The sequence below is a fragment of the Elgaria multicarinata genome, chromosome 3, assembly GCF_023053635.1.
Source record: "Elgaria multicarinata webbii isolate HBS135686 ecotype San Diego chromosome 3, rElgMul1.1.pri, whole genome shotgun sequence".
Taxonomy (NCBI): domain Eukaryota; kingdom Metazoa; phylum Chordata; class Lepidosauria; order Squamata; family Anguidae; genus Elgaria; species Elgaria multicarinata.
This window is the reverse complement of record NC_086173.1, coordinates 166,341,913-166,361,144: the sequence shown is the minus strand read 5'-3', so window position 1 is coordinate 166,361,144 and position 19,232 is coordinate 166,341,913. Positions and strand designations below refer to the sequence as shown.

General features: G+C 45.5%; 1 protein-coding gene across 1 annotated transcript in view; it reads right to left on the bottom strand.

The window, feature by feature from the left end:
* Nucleotides 1-19,232, bottom strand: part of LOC134395749 (uncharacterized) — a gene marked incomplete at its 5' end in the record, with an annotated part of 243,620 nt that overhangs the window by 133,672 nt on the left and 90,716 nt on the right. Inside the window, 1 exon segment of the mRNA XM_063121911.1 lies at nucleotides 11,611-13,361. Coding sequence (XP_062977981.1) covers nucleotides 11,611-13,361 — 1,751 coding nt within the window.

The window sequence follows — 19,232 nt, the reverse complement described above, 5'->3', positions numbered from 1 at the left end:
CCGTCTCCTGCCTTGGCTGCCAATTTCTCCTTTGAGGCAGAGACTGCGCTGTAGGAATTAAAGTGGAGCTTGTGAAGGAGGCACACAAGGTAGACCTGGTTAAAGTTCCCAACCCAGCCGCCCCCCTCCCACCGGTTCTCAGTGAAACACTGGAACTGGAGCCAGTTCACCTGAGAATAACCACACTTCACCAAGGCTTCAGGCAATTTATTAAATCAGAGTAAGGCCCTGAGCGTATGAACAATTAACAGGAGACAGGGGAGGGTGTGTGTGTGGGGGGGGGGAAACAGTCTAAAAGTTACAATGAAACTAAAAGGCCACAGCAGTGAACAACTTTAAAAGAGTAATAAAAGCCACATCACGCAAGCTGTTGATTCAGAGCCACCCAAAGAAAGACACTCTGTCCTGGCTACCTAATACCTGATGGCACGGGGGTCCCTTTGCCACCCTTCAGGGCCCCGAATAACATGACCCTTCCCCAAATGAACAGAGACCATAAACTGGAAATTAACTAACTTATCCCCCTAACTAAGCAGTTGGGGTGGCCTGGCTCCACCTATCCAAAAACAGCAAGCTCTCCAGGGGTCCCAGTGAGGAGAGAAGGTTTAAAGGGGAAGTAAATGCAGAAGGACGTCACATCCAGAAGCAAAATGTGAAACACACAATGATTTACAAAGAAATGCATGTGTACACTCTGCAAAACACACTGCAGTTTGGCTCCTCCTAAGGCGTGTCAGAAAACAATGTGTAAAGAGTGCCAGGCCCAACTAGCAGGAGTTGAATTGCTTTTGAGCTCTAGTTAAACTTCCACCAGTCCAAAGTAGATAGATGCAATGATCATACAATAGCACAGTTGGAAGGGGCCTACAAGGCCATCAAGTCCAACCCCCTGCTCAATACAGGAATCCACCTTAAAGCATCCATGGCAGATGGTTGTCCAGCTGCCTCTTGAACGCCTCTAGTGTGGGAGAGCCCACAACCTCCCTAGGTCACTGATTCCCTTGTCGTACTGCTCTAACACTCAGGAAGTTTTTCTTGATGTCCAGGTGGAATCTGGCTTCCTTTAACTTGAGCTCATTATTCTGTGTCCTGCAGTCTGGGAGGATCGAGAAGAGATCCTGGCCCTCCTCTGTGTGACAACCTTTGAAGTATTTGAAGAGTGCTACCATGTCTCCCCTCAATCTTCTCCTCTCCAGGCTAAACATGCCCAGTTCTTCGAAAAGCTTTCAACCGCATAACAGTATGGACTAAACTATCTCTCATGATTTTAGGCAGCTGAAGTTACGTTCCGTCGTATCAGGATAGAAGGAACATTTTGCATCTTTCAAAGCTGCCAAAACATATAGCGATAATGAGAGAAAGTTCAACAGCTATGTTTATATTCCAATGGAAACCTTTGATAGAATATCTGAAAGAGGCAGAGAAAAATGATGTCTTTGTTCATGGATTTTATTATTCAGATGGGCAAAGAGAGGAAAGAACCATAAATCTGGAAATCCAATGTATGAGACTTAAAGTATAAGAAAAACTGAATTAGATTGATATATAAATGGTCATATTTATTGATTGATAAATGATTGATATATAAATGGTCATATAGAAATGGTTCTGAGAGTGCCTTGGACTGCAAGAAGATCACACCAGTCCATACTCCAGGAAATAAAACCAGACTGCTCACTTGAGGGAATGGTATTAAAGGCAAAACTGAAGTACTTTGGCCACATAATGAGAAGACAGGATACCCTGGAGAAGAGGCTGATGCTAGGGAAAGTGGAAGGCAAAAGGAAGAGGGGCCGACCAAGGGCAAGATGGATGGATGATATTCTGGAGGTGACAGACTTGACCTTGGGGGAGCTAGGGGTGGCGAAGGCCGACAGAAAGCTCTGGCGTGGGCTGGTCCATGAAGTCGCGAAGAGTCGGAAATGACTGAACGAATAAACAACAAAAATAAATGGTCATTAACGAATTAATGGACATTTTTTATTTGAAGAGGGCAAAAAATGTACTTTAACCTCACCCTTAAATGTTTTAGTGTAATTCTAGTTGTTATATGTATACCTTTGTTTGTATGTATTATATGCAATGTTTGTCTGTGTTCTGTGGAAAAATAAAAAAATTAAATGTAAAAAAGAAAAGATTATAAGGAACATTCTGGACTCAGGGAGCCTCTAGCCGTGAGGAGTAAAACACACATCGGAACTTCTTCTCATGGAGGCCTCTTGTTCACGATCCTGCATTGAGAGCAGGTCTGAGTCCATCTCAGGCTCCAGAAAGGAAAACCTTTGTCCCTCCAGGAAAGAAGAGGTCTGCTGATGAACCAGAGTTTCTCTCCCAGTGCATCCCACGGCTCCCTTTCTAAGCCCTCTCTGCTGCCAGCGCTTGAACCCCAAAATTGCACCCGAGTAACAGCGATTTCTCCCCACTCTCAGGATGTGAACTTCGGGCTCACTTAATACATCAAAGAGGGACGTACTAAAACCAACAGCAGGCTCCCTTCTTAATCAACAAGCACCCCAGGTTTTATTTCGAAGGCCTCGTGACCAAAGTGACTTATGAATTTTGCTTATTCACCAGGTTTGAATCAGGGAGAGGAAACAAAACAAAAAATGCAATGCAAACAGGACACCAGGGCAGCCTTTTGCCTGCAGGTGGGACATTCCTCCTCCCCACCCGGCACCTTTCCTCTTGGGTCCCTCCCAGACACCCCTCCCTTCTGCAGCCTTCCCTTCCGCGATCCCCTAGTTATAGGGAGGGAAGGAGGTGCAAGGCGGGGGTCTCTTGGAGTGGCCCCAAGTGGGTCAGTCTCCCAGGGAGGGCTCCCTCTCTCTTCCCACCCAACCCCCGCCCTGGGGGGCTCCTTCCTCTGCCCACTCCCTCCTCCCCCCTGGGACCCCCTTGCAATCTGCACTCACCGGCTCCTTTGCTGGGGAAAAGAGGCTGCAGGCAGCCGATACACGAGGCTCACAGGAGCAGGGGGAGAATCCCAGGCTCCTTTGCAATGGGGGGGGGGGAAGGAAGTGTGGGGCCCAAAGGGAGGGGCCTCATCCAGCCTTGGCTCTAGGACCCAGCCCCCTCTCCGCCTCTTTAACCCTTGGATGGAGGCAACACCAGATTTTAAGATTTTTTTAACCACTACATGGTTGTGATCTTAAGGCAGCCTTAAAGACTAACTAGCCTTTTCCGGCAGGCCTGTCAAGATCAATGTAAAATCAAGAATTTTAAAGATGTGTTGATTCCCGTTCTAAAGTTGTTCCCTGCCTCGATCCAAAGGGAGAGGCGGGTAAGAAATAAAGGGACGGTGTAAAAGCCGGAACGGAACAGAACAGGCCGGAACGACCCCATTATATTAAAAAACCATACCAAAAACAGTGGCATGTGTTAGCAACACTTGGGAACAATATTTTAGAACTAAAACCATGCCAATATTATATCACTATTAACCCCAGAACTCCCAAAACAACATCCGGAACAGAATGGGATGGCCGGAACGGCCACTAGGGAACAAGCGATACCAACCAAACTCACCAGTCATGCATAACTCCATGGCAGGGATGCAATAAGCCACAAAAGGTGCAAAGAAACTGCGTTCCGATAACCGTTCCGCGCACAGCGCATATTACGCAAAACGGACAAGGACAGCAGCTTCCAAGTGAAGTATGTTAATCAAACTCACCAGACACACATTACAAGGTGAGCCTGATGTAATACGCTCCAAAAATTGCCCCCAAACCACGTTCAGATACCCGTTCCGGGCAAAAACACGTATTGTGCAAAATGGGCCGTAACGATAGCTTCCCAATTAGGTAAGTCAACCAAACTCATCAGATGCACATAACTAGGTGGGACAAATATAGAAAGCTCCAAAAGTTGCCCCGAAACCACGTTCAGATACCCGTTCCGGTCAAAAACATGTATTGCGCGAAATGGGCCGTAACAGCAGCTTCCCAATGACATAAGTGAACCAAACTCACCAGATGCACATGACAAGGTGGGAAAAATATAGAAAGCTCCAAAAGTTGCCCCAAAACCATGTTCAGATACCCGTTCCGGGCAAAAGTCTGTGTTGCGCAAAATGGGCCGTAACGGCAGCTTCCCAATGAGGAAAGTCAACCAAACTCACTAGATGCACATAACTAGGTGGGACAAATATAGAAAGCTCCAAAAGTTGCCCCAAAACCACATTCAGATACCCATTCCGGGCAAAAAGCTCCAAAAATTGCAGTGTTTTTGCCCGGAACGGGTATCTGATACGTGGTTTCGGGGCAACTTTTGGAGCTTATTACATCAGGCTCATCTAGTATTGTGTGTCTGGTGAGTTTGGTTGACTCACCTCATTGGGAAGTTGCTGTTGCGGCCCTTTTGCGCAATATGTGTTTTTGCCCGGAACGGGTTCCTGAACGTGGTTTCGGGGCAACTTTTGGAGCTTTCTGTATTTTTCCCACCTTGTCATGTGCATCTGGTGAGTTTGGTTCACTTATGTCATTGGGAAGCTGACGTTACGGCCCGTTTTGCGCAATACACGTTTTTGCCCGGAACGGGTATCTGAACGTGGTTTCGGGGCAACTTTTGGAGCTTATTACGTCAGGCCCACCTAGTATTGTGTGTCTGATGAGTTTGATTAACATACTTCACTTGGAAGCTGCTGTCCCTGTCCGTTTTGCGTAATATGCGCTGTGCGCGGAACGGTTATCGGAACGCAGTTTCTTTGCACCTTTTGTGGCTTATTGCATCCCTGCCATGGAGTTATGCATGACTGGTGAGTTTGGTTGATATCGCTCGTTCAGTAGTGGCCGTTCCGGCCATCCCATTCTGTTCCGGACGTTGTTTTGGGAGTTCTGGGGTTAATAGTGATATAATATTGGCATGGTTTTAGTCCTAAAATATTGTTCCCAAGTGTTGCTAACACATGCCACTGTTTTTGGTATGGTTTTTTAATATAATGGGGTCGTTCCGGCCTGTTCTGTTCCGTTCCGGCTTTTACACCGTCCCTTAAATAAACATGTTGTTGTTGTTATTATTATTATCAGAGAGCCGCAGAGGCTCCTGGCAGAGATGCAGACCTGGGAAGGGATTTTTTCCACAATTGGGGGGGGTCTTTTATCCCCCCAGCAGCATCGCCGCCCCATCTGCTCCTGGGGGCTTTGTGGGATCCACATCCATTTCCCCTTTGAGTGCATAAAGCAGCCTCCAGCATGGGAGCCCTCCGTCCTTCTGCCTGCCCTTGCTGCAGAACTCTAAACATGACTAGATATTCTAAAAAGAGGTTAAGTAGGGTGACGCTGAGAAAAGGAGGACAGGGCTCCTGTATCTTTAGCAATTGCATAGAAAAGGGAATTTCAGCAGGTGTCTTTTGTATATATGGAGAACCCAGTGAAATTCCCTCTTCACCCTACCCTGTGCCTGTTGGCATTCTCTTCCCCTCCTTATTGTTTTACTATGATTTTATTAGATTGTAAGCCTATGCGGCAGGGCCTTGCTATTTACTGTTTTACTCTGTACAGCACCATGTACATTGATGGTGCTATATAAATAAATAAATAAATAAATAAATAAATAAATAAATAAATAAATAATAATAATAATAACAGTTAAAGCTGCCCTCATTTAAATCTGGTCACTCTAGGATAGCTCTTTAAAAAACATTTGTATCTTAAGGCTTCCTGTGTGGCATGTTTCATTTGTTCACTGATTTCTTGCTTAGCTTTTAAAATAAACCTTCACGCGTTTTCAATAGCCTTAAGTCTGCTCTGGTGACACTTTCTCTCCCACTGGGGCAGAGTCAGACCCTCTTTTTCAATCAGGAGCCCGGTTCCTGTGGGACCAGGGTTGTAGGGACCCATCGGAGACAGGTCCAGGGTATTAAGTTGGCCAGAGCTGTATCTAATTCATGCAGCTCCTCCATTTGAATTCCTACAGGACAGTCCTTGCCTGAAGAGAGAAATTGGCAGCCAAGAAAGGAGACCTTTTGAGCCCTGGTGGGAGCGCAAATGGAGAAGAGCGTGAAGATGGAAGAGCAAAGCTTTGCTGGCCCTGAAGCAGGAAACATCCAGGAAGGGAGCAGTGCAGAGCCCTGGAAGGAAGAGTGCAGGAGGACCAGCCTGGAGCAGCACCTGCTCAGACGTGGAGCTTCAGAGGGTTCTCAAAAGCCTTATAAATGCTCAGAGTGTGGAAATAGCTTCACTATGAGTAGTGAAATTTCCTCGGTGTTATAAATGCATTTACGTCCCGAAGGTCCAATATGGGACGAACCCCTCCATCTGACTTTGGGACTGTGAAATAGCGAGAGTAAAAACCCTCTATTTGTTCTGGTTTTGGTATTGACTGTATCGCTCCTTTCTTTAATAGTGAGCGGACCTCCTTTTGGAGTGGTATGGATGGTATGGTTATTATTATTATTATTATTATTAATTTATTTATTTATATAGCACCATCAATGTACATGGTGCTGTACAGAGTAAAACAATAAAATAGCAAGACCCTGCCGCATAGGCTTACAATCTAATAAAATCATAGTAAAACAATAAGGAGGGGAAGAGAATGCCAACAGGCACAGGGTAGGGTAAGCAGGCACAGGGTAGGGTAAAACTAACAGTATGGTTCTTTTCAAAACTCCCGTAGGGGGTAGGGAGTCAAACTGTATTTTGTAACCTCTCTCGATAATTGAGAGCACCCAGTTGTCTGAGGTTATCTGGCTCCAAGCCTCTATTAACATAGAGAGGCGGTTGCCGAATGGGGTGCTCATGTGGTTTGTAACAGGGGAGTCAAAGTCATCGATTTTGCTGGTAGTCCGGTTTACGGCATTCGAATTTGGGTTTAGACAATGGGAATTCCCTTTTCCCTTGCTGAGGTAGAGGTTGTTTGAATTGTTGTCTATCAGGTTGGTACCTTACTGTGGCGGTACTTGGTTGTCTGTACCATCTTCTAGGTCTGAATTGTTGTTGCTGTTGAATTGCACCTATCCCCATTTTCCTGGCTGTAACCCTAGCCTTCTGGACAGTATCCATTGCCTCGTCCATTGTCAAATTGAGGAGGCCTGTGCCATCGAAAGGGAGGCTTTCGATTCGGTTTCTGGCTTCTTGTGAGAGACCTGCTGATCTAAGCCAGGGATTGTCTCCTTAAAGCAATAGCTCCCACCATAGTCTTTGCTCCACAGTCTGCTTGGTGCTTTGCTGTGGCAATTTGTTACCATGCCATACGAGTGGCTTCAGAATGGAAGACTCTAGCCAGCTCTCTCTGGTCATCCCCTAGATTATCACATAACGACATCATCTTGTCTCACAAGAAAAGTTGGTACCTTGACATCGTAGCCTGGTAGTTCGATACCTTTAGGCTTAGGGATGCTGTGGAATATAATCTACGCCCCATCAAGTCTAAACGCTGGCCCTCCTTGTCCACTGGCGCAGTGTGTACTCTTTGCGAACGGCCTTGTGCCGATTCCACTATTATTGAATTGGGTTGGGGGTGCGTGAATAAAAGTTCCGCATCTTTATCCAAAACCCTGTACATATTATCAAGGCGCTTTGATGATGGCTGAAGTGTCGTGGGGTCCTTCCAATGGTCCTTAACTGTTCTTGTTAGAGTTGGTAGGAACGGAATAGCTACTGGAGTCGTTGCTTCCGTGTAAATCGCCTCAAAGACTGGGTCTACTAATTTTTCTATCGTTTGTCTCGTCTAGATCCCTAACGCTTGCGCCATTCTTTGGATAAGGTCGGCAAAATGTCCTAGTCCCTCTGATGGAGAGACCGATCCTTGCGCCTCCACTATCGAATCGGGAGACGGTATCAATGGTGCTGGTGAAGTAGCTGATGCAGAGTCTGAGCAGTAGTCCTCTACCGATTGCGGGGAAGATGGGATCTGGATAGTCTGAATTTCCTCAGTTTGATGCAAATGATGAATTATTGTGTCTTCATCACGTAGTGATTCGGATCTATCATCTATAGGTAGCCTAGCTACTTGAGGTGCCTGTGCCTCGATTGCTGCTTGGGGTGCCGAAATTGTTGCCGAAGTCGAGGCGATGATGGTCGATCATAGCGCCGATATCAATCATCAAGTTCGCCCCAATCTGTATAGTAGTAAGTTGGTCTTGGTGGAAGTGACCATTGTGATTCTCTCTCCCAATCTCTTACAGGAGATCTGGAACGGTGGTGCCTTCGATAATAACCGAGGTCAGACTCTCGATATCGAGTATCGAAAGAGTGCACAGATTCTGACGAACAACGACACTCCCATGTTCGAACAATAGATCTTGATCGTCGATATTGTTGATTGTGCTCGTCTTGCACAGGTAAGTTTCTCGAAGGCGAGGCTTTGTTCGATATTGTTGGTAGCTGTAATGGTTCTCTGCTGCGACTGGATGCGGCATCCCTAATTTCACCCTCTGATAACGAAACGGTCATTATCGGGTCAGCTATCGAAACCGGCGGAGCTGGTGTTATCGATATCGGTTGTACTGCCGATAACGATGGCTTATCGGGCATCGGTAAAGCCGTCGACGTCGGTCTCCTGGCATGAGTATCGTGTTTTGAGGATTTGTCCCTTTTCTTGTGTTTTGTCTCCGTTGATTTCGGCGTTCTTGCCTTTTTCGATAGCTTTTTCGCTATCGATGCAGTTAAGGAAAGCCCTGGCATTGCCAGGGTGTCCTGGCGGGATCTGTCAGCACGACTTGATGTCGGCTGGACAGGAGCTGGAGGCATGAAAGGCTCTTTTTGCGAAGCCATAGCAGGTTTGTCCACTGCTGCGAGTGCCCTTTCCCACAGCTCAGCCCTTAGTTTGTCTGCTCTATGCCGCCTCGTGAGTTTTGAGAAGGCTTAGCAGTGGGGACAGGCGTCAACTTTGTGTCAGTCTCCTAAGCAGATAATGCAAAAATTGTGTCCGGCGGAGGGCGGAAGCTTCGTGCCGCAACAGGCACACTTTTTAAATGGGGCTTTGGGGCCCATGCGGAGCAGAATAAATTAAGAGTAAGTATGAGGTAATTTTAGAGAGAGAGAGAGAGAAAAGACTGGAAAGAGGAGTAAAGAAGAGAAAATAGAACAATAAGAATAAAGGAAAGGTAAGTCTTAGCTATTTCGTTTTATTTTCACAGAGATGTTCCCGACGAGGCTGTCACAATGAAGGTCAAAGAACTGGGGAATCGGGGCAGGAACCCCTCTGCATATGCGCAGTAGAGGGGGAGGGGTTCCCACACAAAATGCCTCTTAGCTATAGAAGATTCCCGAAGCGGGGCTTCGCGCAGGCGCAGAGCCCATATGTGTGATGCACAGAGACCACGAAGAAGAACAATGGGTATTGTTTGAAACAAAAATAACATTCTAGGCAAAGCATTCATTTTAATTGTTGCAATTCTCCCCAAAAGTGACAGTTGAACCTTTTCCCATCTTGCAAAACCTTTAACTTCATTCCAAACCTTAACATAATTATTATGAAATAACACACAATTCATGTTTCTCAAAAATAGTTCCCAAATAAGCTTGGCCACAGCATAAAGAACTTGATCAGGAGGGCTTTAAACTGAATCTTATGGGGCTGGGAGACGTAAACTTGAAGGCAACAGTAGAAGAAGGACCATGCATCCTAACACAGAGAACAGCTCCAGTAGTGCCCCAAAATATTGAACAAAACAATATAGGAACAAAGCTAGACTATAAAGCACAGGTCTTCGATGCCTATATGCTAATGTCCAGAGTGTGGGAAACAAACAGAATGAACTTGAACTTTTATTACATGAAGGCAAATACGACATGATAGGTATAACTGAAATTTGGTGGGATGACTCCATTGACTGGAATATAGCAATTGAAGAATGTAACTCGTTCAAAAAGAGCAGAAGAAATCGAAAGGGAGGCGGAGTTGCACTATATGTTAAAAATACCTATCCCTGCACAGAAATACAGGCGGATCAGACTGGGAGCCCCATCGAGAGAATCAAGGTTAAAAGAAATGTGCTGAGGACTAAAAAGAAAATTATAATTGGAGTCTACTACTGATCACCCAATCAAGGAGAAGACAAGGACTAAACTTTTGAGAAACAAATTGCCAGTGTTTCAAGGAAGTGTGATGTAGTAGTGATGGGGGACTTCAGTTACCCTGATATCTTTTTGGGAAACAAATACTGCCAAAAATGTGGGTGATCACTTCTTCCTACAGAAAGTGGAGGAAGAAACTAGAGGATCAGCAATCCTTGACTTGATATTGATCAGTAGGGATGACTTAGTGGATAAAGTAGCAGTTACGGGAACTCGGGGGGAAAGCGACCACCTCGTACTTGAATTTTTGATTATAAAGGAGACAAAAGCTGAGTGCAGCTGTACACATACTCTGGATTTTAGGAAAGCTGATTTTAATAAACTCAGAACTATGAAAAGCAAGGTCCTATGGCAAGTGACCCTAACGAAAAAAGGAGTCCAAGATGGGTGGGAGTATTTTAAAAAAGAAATTTTAACAGCACAATTTCAAACCATTCCAACAAGGAAAAAAAGATAGAAGACAACAGAAGAAACCAATGTGGCTCCACAAAAAGCTTAGAGATGATCTGAAAACAAAAAGGGATACATACAGGAAGTGGAAAGGCGGCCAGGCTACAAAAGAAGAGTACAGACAGGTGGCACAGAAGTGCCGAAATGGCATCAGGAAGGCTAAAGCTGAGAATGAGATGAGATTAGCGAGGGATGCTAAAACCAATAAAAAGGCTTTCGTCAGATACATGAATAGTAAAACACACAGGAAAGAAATGGTGGTTCAACTGCTTGACGAGGATGGGTAATTGATAACAGATGACAAAGAAAAGCCTGACGTGCTGAATTCCTACTTTGGCTCAGTCTTTTCCCAAAAGCGGGTCTATGACCACTCTGGAGAAAGTGAAGCACAAGTTCAAGGGGCAGGATTGCAGTCTGAGATTGATAAACAAATGGTCAAGGAACACCTAATTTCCTTGAATGAGATCAAATCTCCAGGGCCTGATGAACTGCATCCTAGAGTAATGAAAGAGCTAGCGGAAGAACTCTCAGAACCACCGTCTATTATCTTTGCGAAATCATGAAAGACGGGTGAGGGGCCGTATGTCTGGAGGAGGGCTAACGTTGTCCCTTCTTTAAACAGGGCAAAAAGGAGGAACCTGGGAAAAGACAGGCCAGTCAGTCTGACATCCATCCCTGGGAAAATTCTGGAGCAGATTCTAAAGAAGTTAATCTGTAAGCACCTTGAAAACAATGCAATAATTACTGGAAGCCAACAGGGATTTGTCAAGAACAAATCCTGTCAGACTATTCTGATCTTATTGTTTGATTGGATAACCTCCCTTGTGGACTGTGGGAATGCTGTGGATGTCATATATCTTGCCTTCAGCAAAGCTTTTGACAAAGTACCACATGATATTCCAATAAGCAAAAGAGCTAAAAGTGGGCTAGATGGAACAACTATTAGATGGATACATAGTTGGCCAGACTCAAAGAATGCTTATCAACAGTACCTTCTCAATCTGAGGAGAAGTAAGGTGTGGGGTACCGCAGGGATCAGTCCTTGGCCAAGTGCTCTTCAACATTTTTATTAAATGTTTAAGAAGGTGCAGGGAACGCTTATCAAGTTTGCAGATGACACAAAATTCTTTGATGCCACTTAAGTTTGCTGCTTTCAGAAAAGCTCTTCCCGCACTCAAAGCATTTATAGGGCTTCTCCCCAGTGTGAATTCTTTGATGCCGCTTAAGTTGTGTGGTCTGAGCAAAGCTCTTCTCGCACTCAAAGCATTTATAGGGCTTCTCCCCAGTGTGAATTGTTTGATGCCGCTTAAGGCTGATGCTGTCAGCAAAGCTCTTCCCGCACTCTAAGCATTTATTGGGCTTCTCGCCAGTGTGAATTCTTTGATGCCGCTTAAGTTGTGTGGTCTGAGCAAAGCTCTTCCCGCACTCAAAGCATTTATAGGGCTTCTCCCCAGTGTGAATTGTTTGATGCAGCATAAGGGTTTCTCTGCGAGGAAAGCTCTTCCCGCACTCAAAGCATTTATAGGGCTTCTCCTCAGTGTGAATTACTTGATGCAGCTTAAGCTGTGACCTCTGAGCAAAGTCCTTCCCACACTCTAAGCATTTATAGGGCTTCTCCCCAGTGTGAATTCTTTGATGCAGCATAAGGGTATCTCTGCGAGCAAAGCTCTTCCCGCACTCAAAGCATTTATAGGGCTTCTCCCCAGTGTGAATTACTTCATGCTGCTTAAGCTGTGACCTCTGAGCAAAGTTCTTCCCACACTCTAAGCATTTATAGGGCTTCTCCCCAGTGTGAATTCTTTGATGCAGCATAAGGGTTTCTCTGCGAGCAAAGCTCTTCCCGCACTCTAAGCATTTATAGGGCTTCTCCCCAGTGTGAATTCTTTGATGCTGCTTAAGGACTTTGCTCTGAGCAAAGCTCTTCCCGCACTCTAAGCATTTATAGGGCTTCTCCCCAGTGTGAGTTCTTTTATGCTGCTGAAGTTTTCTGCTTTCAAGAAAGGTCTTCCCGCACTCTAAGCATTTATAGGGCTTCTCCCCAGTGTGAATTCTTTGATGCTGCTTAAGGACTTTGCTCTGAGCAAAGGTCTTCCCGCACTCTAAGCATTTATAGGGCTTCTCCCCAGTGTGAGTTCTTTTATGCTGCTGAAGTTTTCTGCTTTCAAGAAAGCTCTTTCCGCACTCAAAGCATTTATAGGGCTTCTCCCCAGTGTGAATTTGTTGATGCACCTTAAGGTGTGAGCTGCAAGCAAAGCTCTTCCAACACTCTATGCATTTATAGGCCTTCTCCCCAGTGTGAATTCGTTGATGCTGCTTAAGGTTTGAGCTCACAACAAAGCTCTTCCCACACTCAAAGCATTTATAAGGCTTCTCCCCAGTGTGAATTCTTTGATGCAGCTTAAGGTGTGAGCTGCAAGCAAATCTCTTCCCACACTCTATGCATTTATAGGGCTTCTCCCCAGTGTGAATTCGTTGATGCTGCTTAAGGTGTGAGCTGAGAGCAAAGGTCTTCCCACACTCAAAGCATTTATAGGGCTTCTCCCCAGTGTGAATTCTTTGATGCAGCTTAAGGTGTGTGCTCTGAGCAAAGGTCTTCCCGCATTCTAAGCATTTATAGGGCTTCTCCCCAGTGTGAATTCTTTGATGCAGCATAAGGGTTTCTCTGCGAGCAAAGGTCTTCCCACACTCAAAGCATTTATAGGGCGTCTCCCCCGTATGAATTCTTTGATGCTGCTTAAGGTGTGAGCTGAGAGCAAAGCTCTTCCCACACTCAAAGCATTTATAGGACTTCTCCCCAGTGTGAATTCTTTTATGCAGGTTAAGTTGTGAGTGGAAAGTGAAGTTTCTTTCACACACTAAGCATTGAAACCTTTGATATTTGTTAGAATGAATCTTCTGCGTTTTACTCTGTTTCTTCCTTTTACGAATGTTCTTTTTACTTGGTGCTTCCTGTATTGGAGTTTCACAGACTTCTGATCCTTCAAAAGACATGGATTCATTTTCCCTCTTCTCTTCAGTTTCAGTCTTCCTTCTCTGGTGTGGGCCATTTTTCTTGCTCTCCCTGTGATCACCTGCAAGTATAAACACAGAAATCATCTTGAAATCTTAGAACAAAACAAATGGTTGCTGATTTAATTCACAGGATAAAATAAAATAAAAAATCGTTGGTGAGGCAGATCCATCTAAAGATATTAGATATCCCGAAGGTCAATAGAACTGAGAACTAGACTGCCATACAGTGCTTTCATTTATATGGAGTAACTCATATAAAGTAGTTGAGAAAATAAATGAACAACATAAAATATGTAAAAATAAAATATACCTAAAATCTGCCATTTCCTCCTAGCTGAACATTTAACTGGGAACTGGCAAGTGGGAATTCAACCCTAATGGTTATTTTCAATGTTTAGTTATATCTTAAAATGAAAAGCAAGCTGTCCAGAGCTGTCTTCTGAAAGGGCTGAACTCTCCTCTCCTCTCTGGAGACCATTAAGATAATATCTGTAACATCTTCAATATTATGCAGATGCAATTATAGCAGCAAAGTAAGATGGGTTGGCAGCCATCTCTGCCACAGAGCAAGTCCATCAAGGGGCTTTTCTCAATGTTTTGTCAGGTCTTCAGAGTCTGCACGGACACAAAGAAAGATGAGCTGAAATTCCACCTTCCAGGATCTGGCAAGAAGGCAGAGAGGGAGCCTTACCCAGAGGAATCCCATTCCTTACCCAGAGAGGCCAGGATCCCACGATTCTCCTCCATGACTTCTTTGTGCAGAGTCCTCTGGCCTGGATCCAGCAGAGCCCACTCCTCCTCCGAGAAATGCACGGCCACCTCCTCAAAGGTCACCAGACCCTGAAAGAAAAAGAAGAAATGATGTTCTCTTTAAGCATTATGTAGCAATCCATGAAGACAAGGATGGTGAGGTCCTCTTTCTGAATGCCAAAGCATTGTGAGTGACCTTCAAGGCCTTCCTAGCAGCCATCTTGGAGAAGAGCAAAGGCTAAAGGGGCAGGTTCTTCCAGGACCAAAGAGAGGTGCAGGAGACGGAGGCCCCCAGGACTCCCCTACCTGCCCAGGCTGTGCAGAAACCACTTCCACTCCACCGCCAAGCGAACGAGGCCCAGAAGGACCCCCCAGGATCAGTTCACTTCCTCTGCAGGTTGTTTTGCTCCCTGTGAGGAAGGTAAAGAAGGTGGGAAGGTGAGAAGGTAAGTTAACATTCTTAACTATTCCCATTTTCATTGTTTATTTTCAGTGTTTATTTATTTATTGCATTTCTTTACCACACCATAGTCAAAACACTTAAAAACAATATCCAAATATTTAAAACTGCGAAAACATACAATAAACACATACATATAAAACTACTATAACAAGCTTTAAAACTATGACCCTAAAAAAACAGACCCAGGCTAATGAATTACATATTGCTAATTACATATTGCTTGATGTGGCGCTGAAAAGATAACAATGTCAGTGCGATAGTTCCACAGTTGGGGGGCCACCACCGAGAAGGCCTCTTCCTTGTTGTCGTCCTCTGATGTTCCCTCTGAGTAGGCGCCTGGAGGAGGACCTTAGTTGTTGAGTGCGTAAGACCGGGCCAGAGTGAGTCTGATACCCTCAAACCACATTACTAAACATTTCCTTTCTGAGTATCTCCCCCAGCAAAATCAGGCTCAAGGAGAACATTAAGACAGCTCATGCACTTCAGGCATAATTGAGGGAGGGAGACCATGGGGAAATACGTCCACGAATCCTTACCCAGTGAGGAGGGTCCTCCGTCTCCCTCCTGCAAGATCCACCTGTCCAGAGGCCTCTGTGTAATGCCCAGTGGAGCCTTCTCTGCCTCAGGGAAATCTGTGGGTGCTCTGGCCAACATCCCCTGGACCTGGAGCAGGAGGGAGGATCCCAGGCAGAGAAGAGGGATTAGAGAAAGAAAGAAACGGCTCAGGTCAAGGCCAAGGGCAGCGTTTCCCAATCGCTTTACCTTTCACTTGAACCTGGAGAAGAGAAGATTGAGGGGAGACATGATAGCACTCTTCAAATACTTAAAAGGTTGTCACACAGAGGAGGGCCAGGATGTCTTCTCGATCCTCCCAGGGTGCAGGACACGGAATAATGGGCTCAAGTTAAAGGAAGCCAGACATCAGGAAAATCTTCCTAACTGTTAGAGCAGTGCAACGGTGGAATCAGTTACCTAGGGAGGTTGTGGGCTGGACAACCGTCTGTCAGGGATGCTTTAGGGTGGATTCCTGCATTGCGCAGGGGGTTGGACTCGATGGCCTTGTAGGCCCCTTCCAACTCTGCTATTCTATGATTCTATGATTCTTTCAGGTCTCATTCTAAAGTTGATCTACCATCCAAGCCACACAGCACAGGAACTTGTGTCTTTGTCAGGGGGCTAAGAGTTCAACCCTGATATCCAGCATTTTCCACTGTAGACACTGGGAGTTTGGGTGTCTACAAATGCTATTCCTGTTCTGTTGGGAGGACTCTGACACTTGTTGAAGAACGATCCCCTCCTTCCCCAGAACTTCACAAATCCATTCATTTCTCCTGTGATCATCAGAACATAAGAAGAGAACAAGCAGGCCTGTATGCTCCCTTAAAAGGGACTGAGTGGACTAATATGATGCTTAAATATGATGCTCCTGTATAATATTGCCAGGATTCGATCATTTTTGTCTGTCTCTTCTGCCAAGACGCTTGTTCATGCACTGGTTATTTCACGGTTGGACTACTGCAACCTTCTTCTCTCTGGCCTTCCTTCTTCTCACATCAGCCCGTTGGTTTCTGTTCACCACTCTGCCGCAAAGATCATCTTCTTAGCACGCCGCTCCGACCATGTTACTCCGCTTCTGAAATCTCTTCATTGGCTTCCAATTCACTTCAGAATCCAATATAAACTTCTCCTGTTAACCTTCAAAGCTTTTCACGGTCTAGCTCCTTCCTATCTCTCCTCTCTCATCTCACACTATTGCCCCGCTCGTGCTCTTCGCTCCTCTGATGCCATGTTTCTCGCCTGCCCAAGGGTCTCTACTTCCCTTGCTCGGCTTCGTCCATTTTCGTCTGCTGCCCCTTACGCCTGGAACGCTCTTCCAGAACATTTGAGAACTACAAGTTCAACCACAGCTTTTAAAGCTCAACTAAAAACTTTTCTTTTTCCTAAAGCTTTTAAAACTTGATGTTGTGCAGACTTCTACTGTTACTTTCTACTGTTAGTTTTTCCCTACCCTGTGCCTGCTTACCCTTCCCTGTACCTGTTGGCATTCTCTTCCCCTCCTTATTGTTTTACTATGATTTTATTAGATTGTAAGCCTATGCGGCAGGGTCTTGCTATTTACTGTTTTACTCTGTACAGCACCATGTACATTGATGGTGCTATATAAATAAATAATAATAATAAAAATAATAATAATAATAAAACATAGTTAATACAAATCTAATAATACTAACTACATATAAGAATGAAAATAAATATCAAAACAATGACAAAACAATGACAGAAAAGGAATACAATAGAACTGTACTTTAAAAAAGAACAGGATTACAACAAAGGCCTCCAATTTCACTCTTCCTTGAGTCCTTGTGGTTGTAATGTCCTTAAGGTGAAAATCCAGAATATTTCCCTCCTTCTTAATTGATGGTCTACTCTTGTCCCATATCCTCCAATCCTTTCAATAATCCAGAATCTCAGGTCTTTGTCATCATGTCCCATATCAAGAAAATGCTTGACCAGAGGTGCCTGAAGTCTTTTGCAGCGAATGCAGCTTTTGCGATTCATGCCATCAAGAGTCCATGTAATTTATTGTACATAGTATGACCACAAGAAGCATCAGAACCCGCATCTGTGAGCACAAAAGCTGCATTCTCTCCAAAAGTGTAAGTTTTCTTAAACTTACTTTGTTTACAGGAGGAAGGATCCCAGACAGAGAAGGGGTTCTGTTAGAGCAGTACGACAATGGAATCAGTGACCTAGGGAGGTTGTGGGCTCTCCCACACTAGAGGCCTTCAAGAGGCAGCTGGACAATCATCTGTCAGGGATGCTTTAGGGTGGATTCCTGCATTGAGCAGGGGGTTGGACTCGATGGCCTTGTAGGCTCCTTCCAACTCTGCTATTCTATGATTCTATAAGCAAAGTGCTAGAACACCAGCCAAAAGGAAAGACAGAACCTCCCAGACATTCTCTGATATCCAGCATTTTCCACTGTAAACACGGGAGGTTGGTGTCTACAAATGGTATTCCTGTTCTTTTGGGAGGACTCTGACAGCAGTTGAAGAAGGATTCCATCCTTCCCCAGAACTTCACAAATCCATTCAGTTCTCCTGTCGTCATGAGAAACTAAGAAGAGCTGTTCTGGATCAGAACAAGGGTCCATCTAGTCCAGCATTCTCTCCCCACAGTGGGCCATCACCTGGAGGTAGGATATAGCCATGAGGACTAGTAGCCATCCACAGCCTTCTCCTCCAGGATTTTGTCTAACCCCCATTTTAAACCATCTAAATTGGTGGCCATCACAACATCCTCTGGTAAGGAACCGCATATTTTAACCATCCAGTGTTAGCTTAACTATCCTCCAATGAGGGCTTGCTCTGCACATGAAGAGCAACTATACTTGGGGGTTGGACCATTGGAAATTGGGGCATCCCTTCCTTAAAGGACATGTAAAATAACGTTGAGATAAGTATTCAGAACACAGTCCCTATTAGTTATCAAGATGAAATGCTCTCACCTGCTCTTGGTCCTCTGCCTGACTCAGGAGGAAGCCTTCTGCCAGGGCCACCGCCTGGGAACTGGTCTCCGCTCCACATTCTCTGACCCAGCTCACCATCTCCTGGGGCAGGACAGCCAGGAACATCTCCAGGACCACCACGTCCAGCATCTGAGCTTTCGTGTGCTTTTCTGGCTTCAGCCACTGGCAGCAAAGGTGGTGGAGACGGCTGCAAACCCCTCGGGGCCCCATGGCCTCCTGGTAGCAGAAGTCCTTGAAGGACTGAAGCTCCACGTCTGAGCAGGTGTTGCTCCCAGGCTGGTCCTGCTGCACTCTTCCTTCCCAGGGCTCTGCACGGCTCCCTTCCTGGATATTGCAGGAGACGTTTTCTGGTTCAGGGCCTGCAAAGCTTTGCTCTTCCATCTTCACGCTCTTCTCCATCTCTGCTCCCACCAGGACTCGAAACCGTCTCCTGTCTTGGCTGCCAATTTCTCCTTTGAGGCAGGGACTGCGCTGTAGGAATTAAAACGGAGCTTGTGAAGGAGGCACACAAGGTAGACCTGGTTAAAGTTCCCAACCCAGCCGCCCACCTCCCACCGGTTTCCAGTGAAACACTGGAACTGGAGCCAGTTCACCTGAGAATAACTACACTTCACCAAGGCTTCAGGCAATTTATTAAATCAACATAAGGCCCTGAGCGTCTGAACAATTAACAGGAGACAGGGGAGGGTGTGTGGGGGAAAACAGTCTAAAAGTTACAATGAAACTAAAAGGCCACAGCAGAAATTAAACAACTTTAAAAGAGCAATAAAAGCCACATCACAGCAAGCCGTTGATTCAGAGCCACCCAAAGAAAGACACTCTGTCCTGGCTATGTAATACCTGATGGCACGGGGGTCCCTTTGCCACCCTTCTGGACCCCGAGTAGAATGACCCCTCCCCAAATGAACAGAGACCAAAAACGGGAAACTATCTAACTGATCCCCAGAGCTAAGCAGGTGGGGTGGCCTGGCTGCACCAATCCACAAACAAGAAGCTCCCCAGGGCT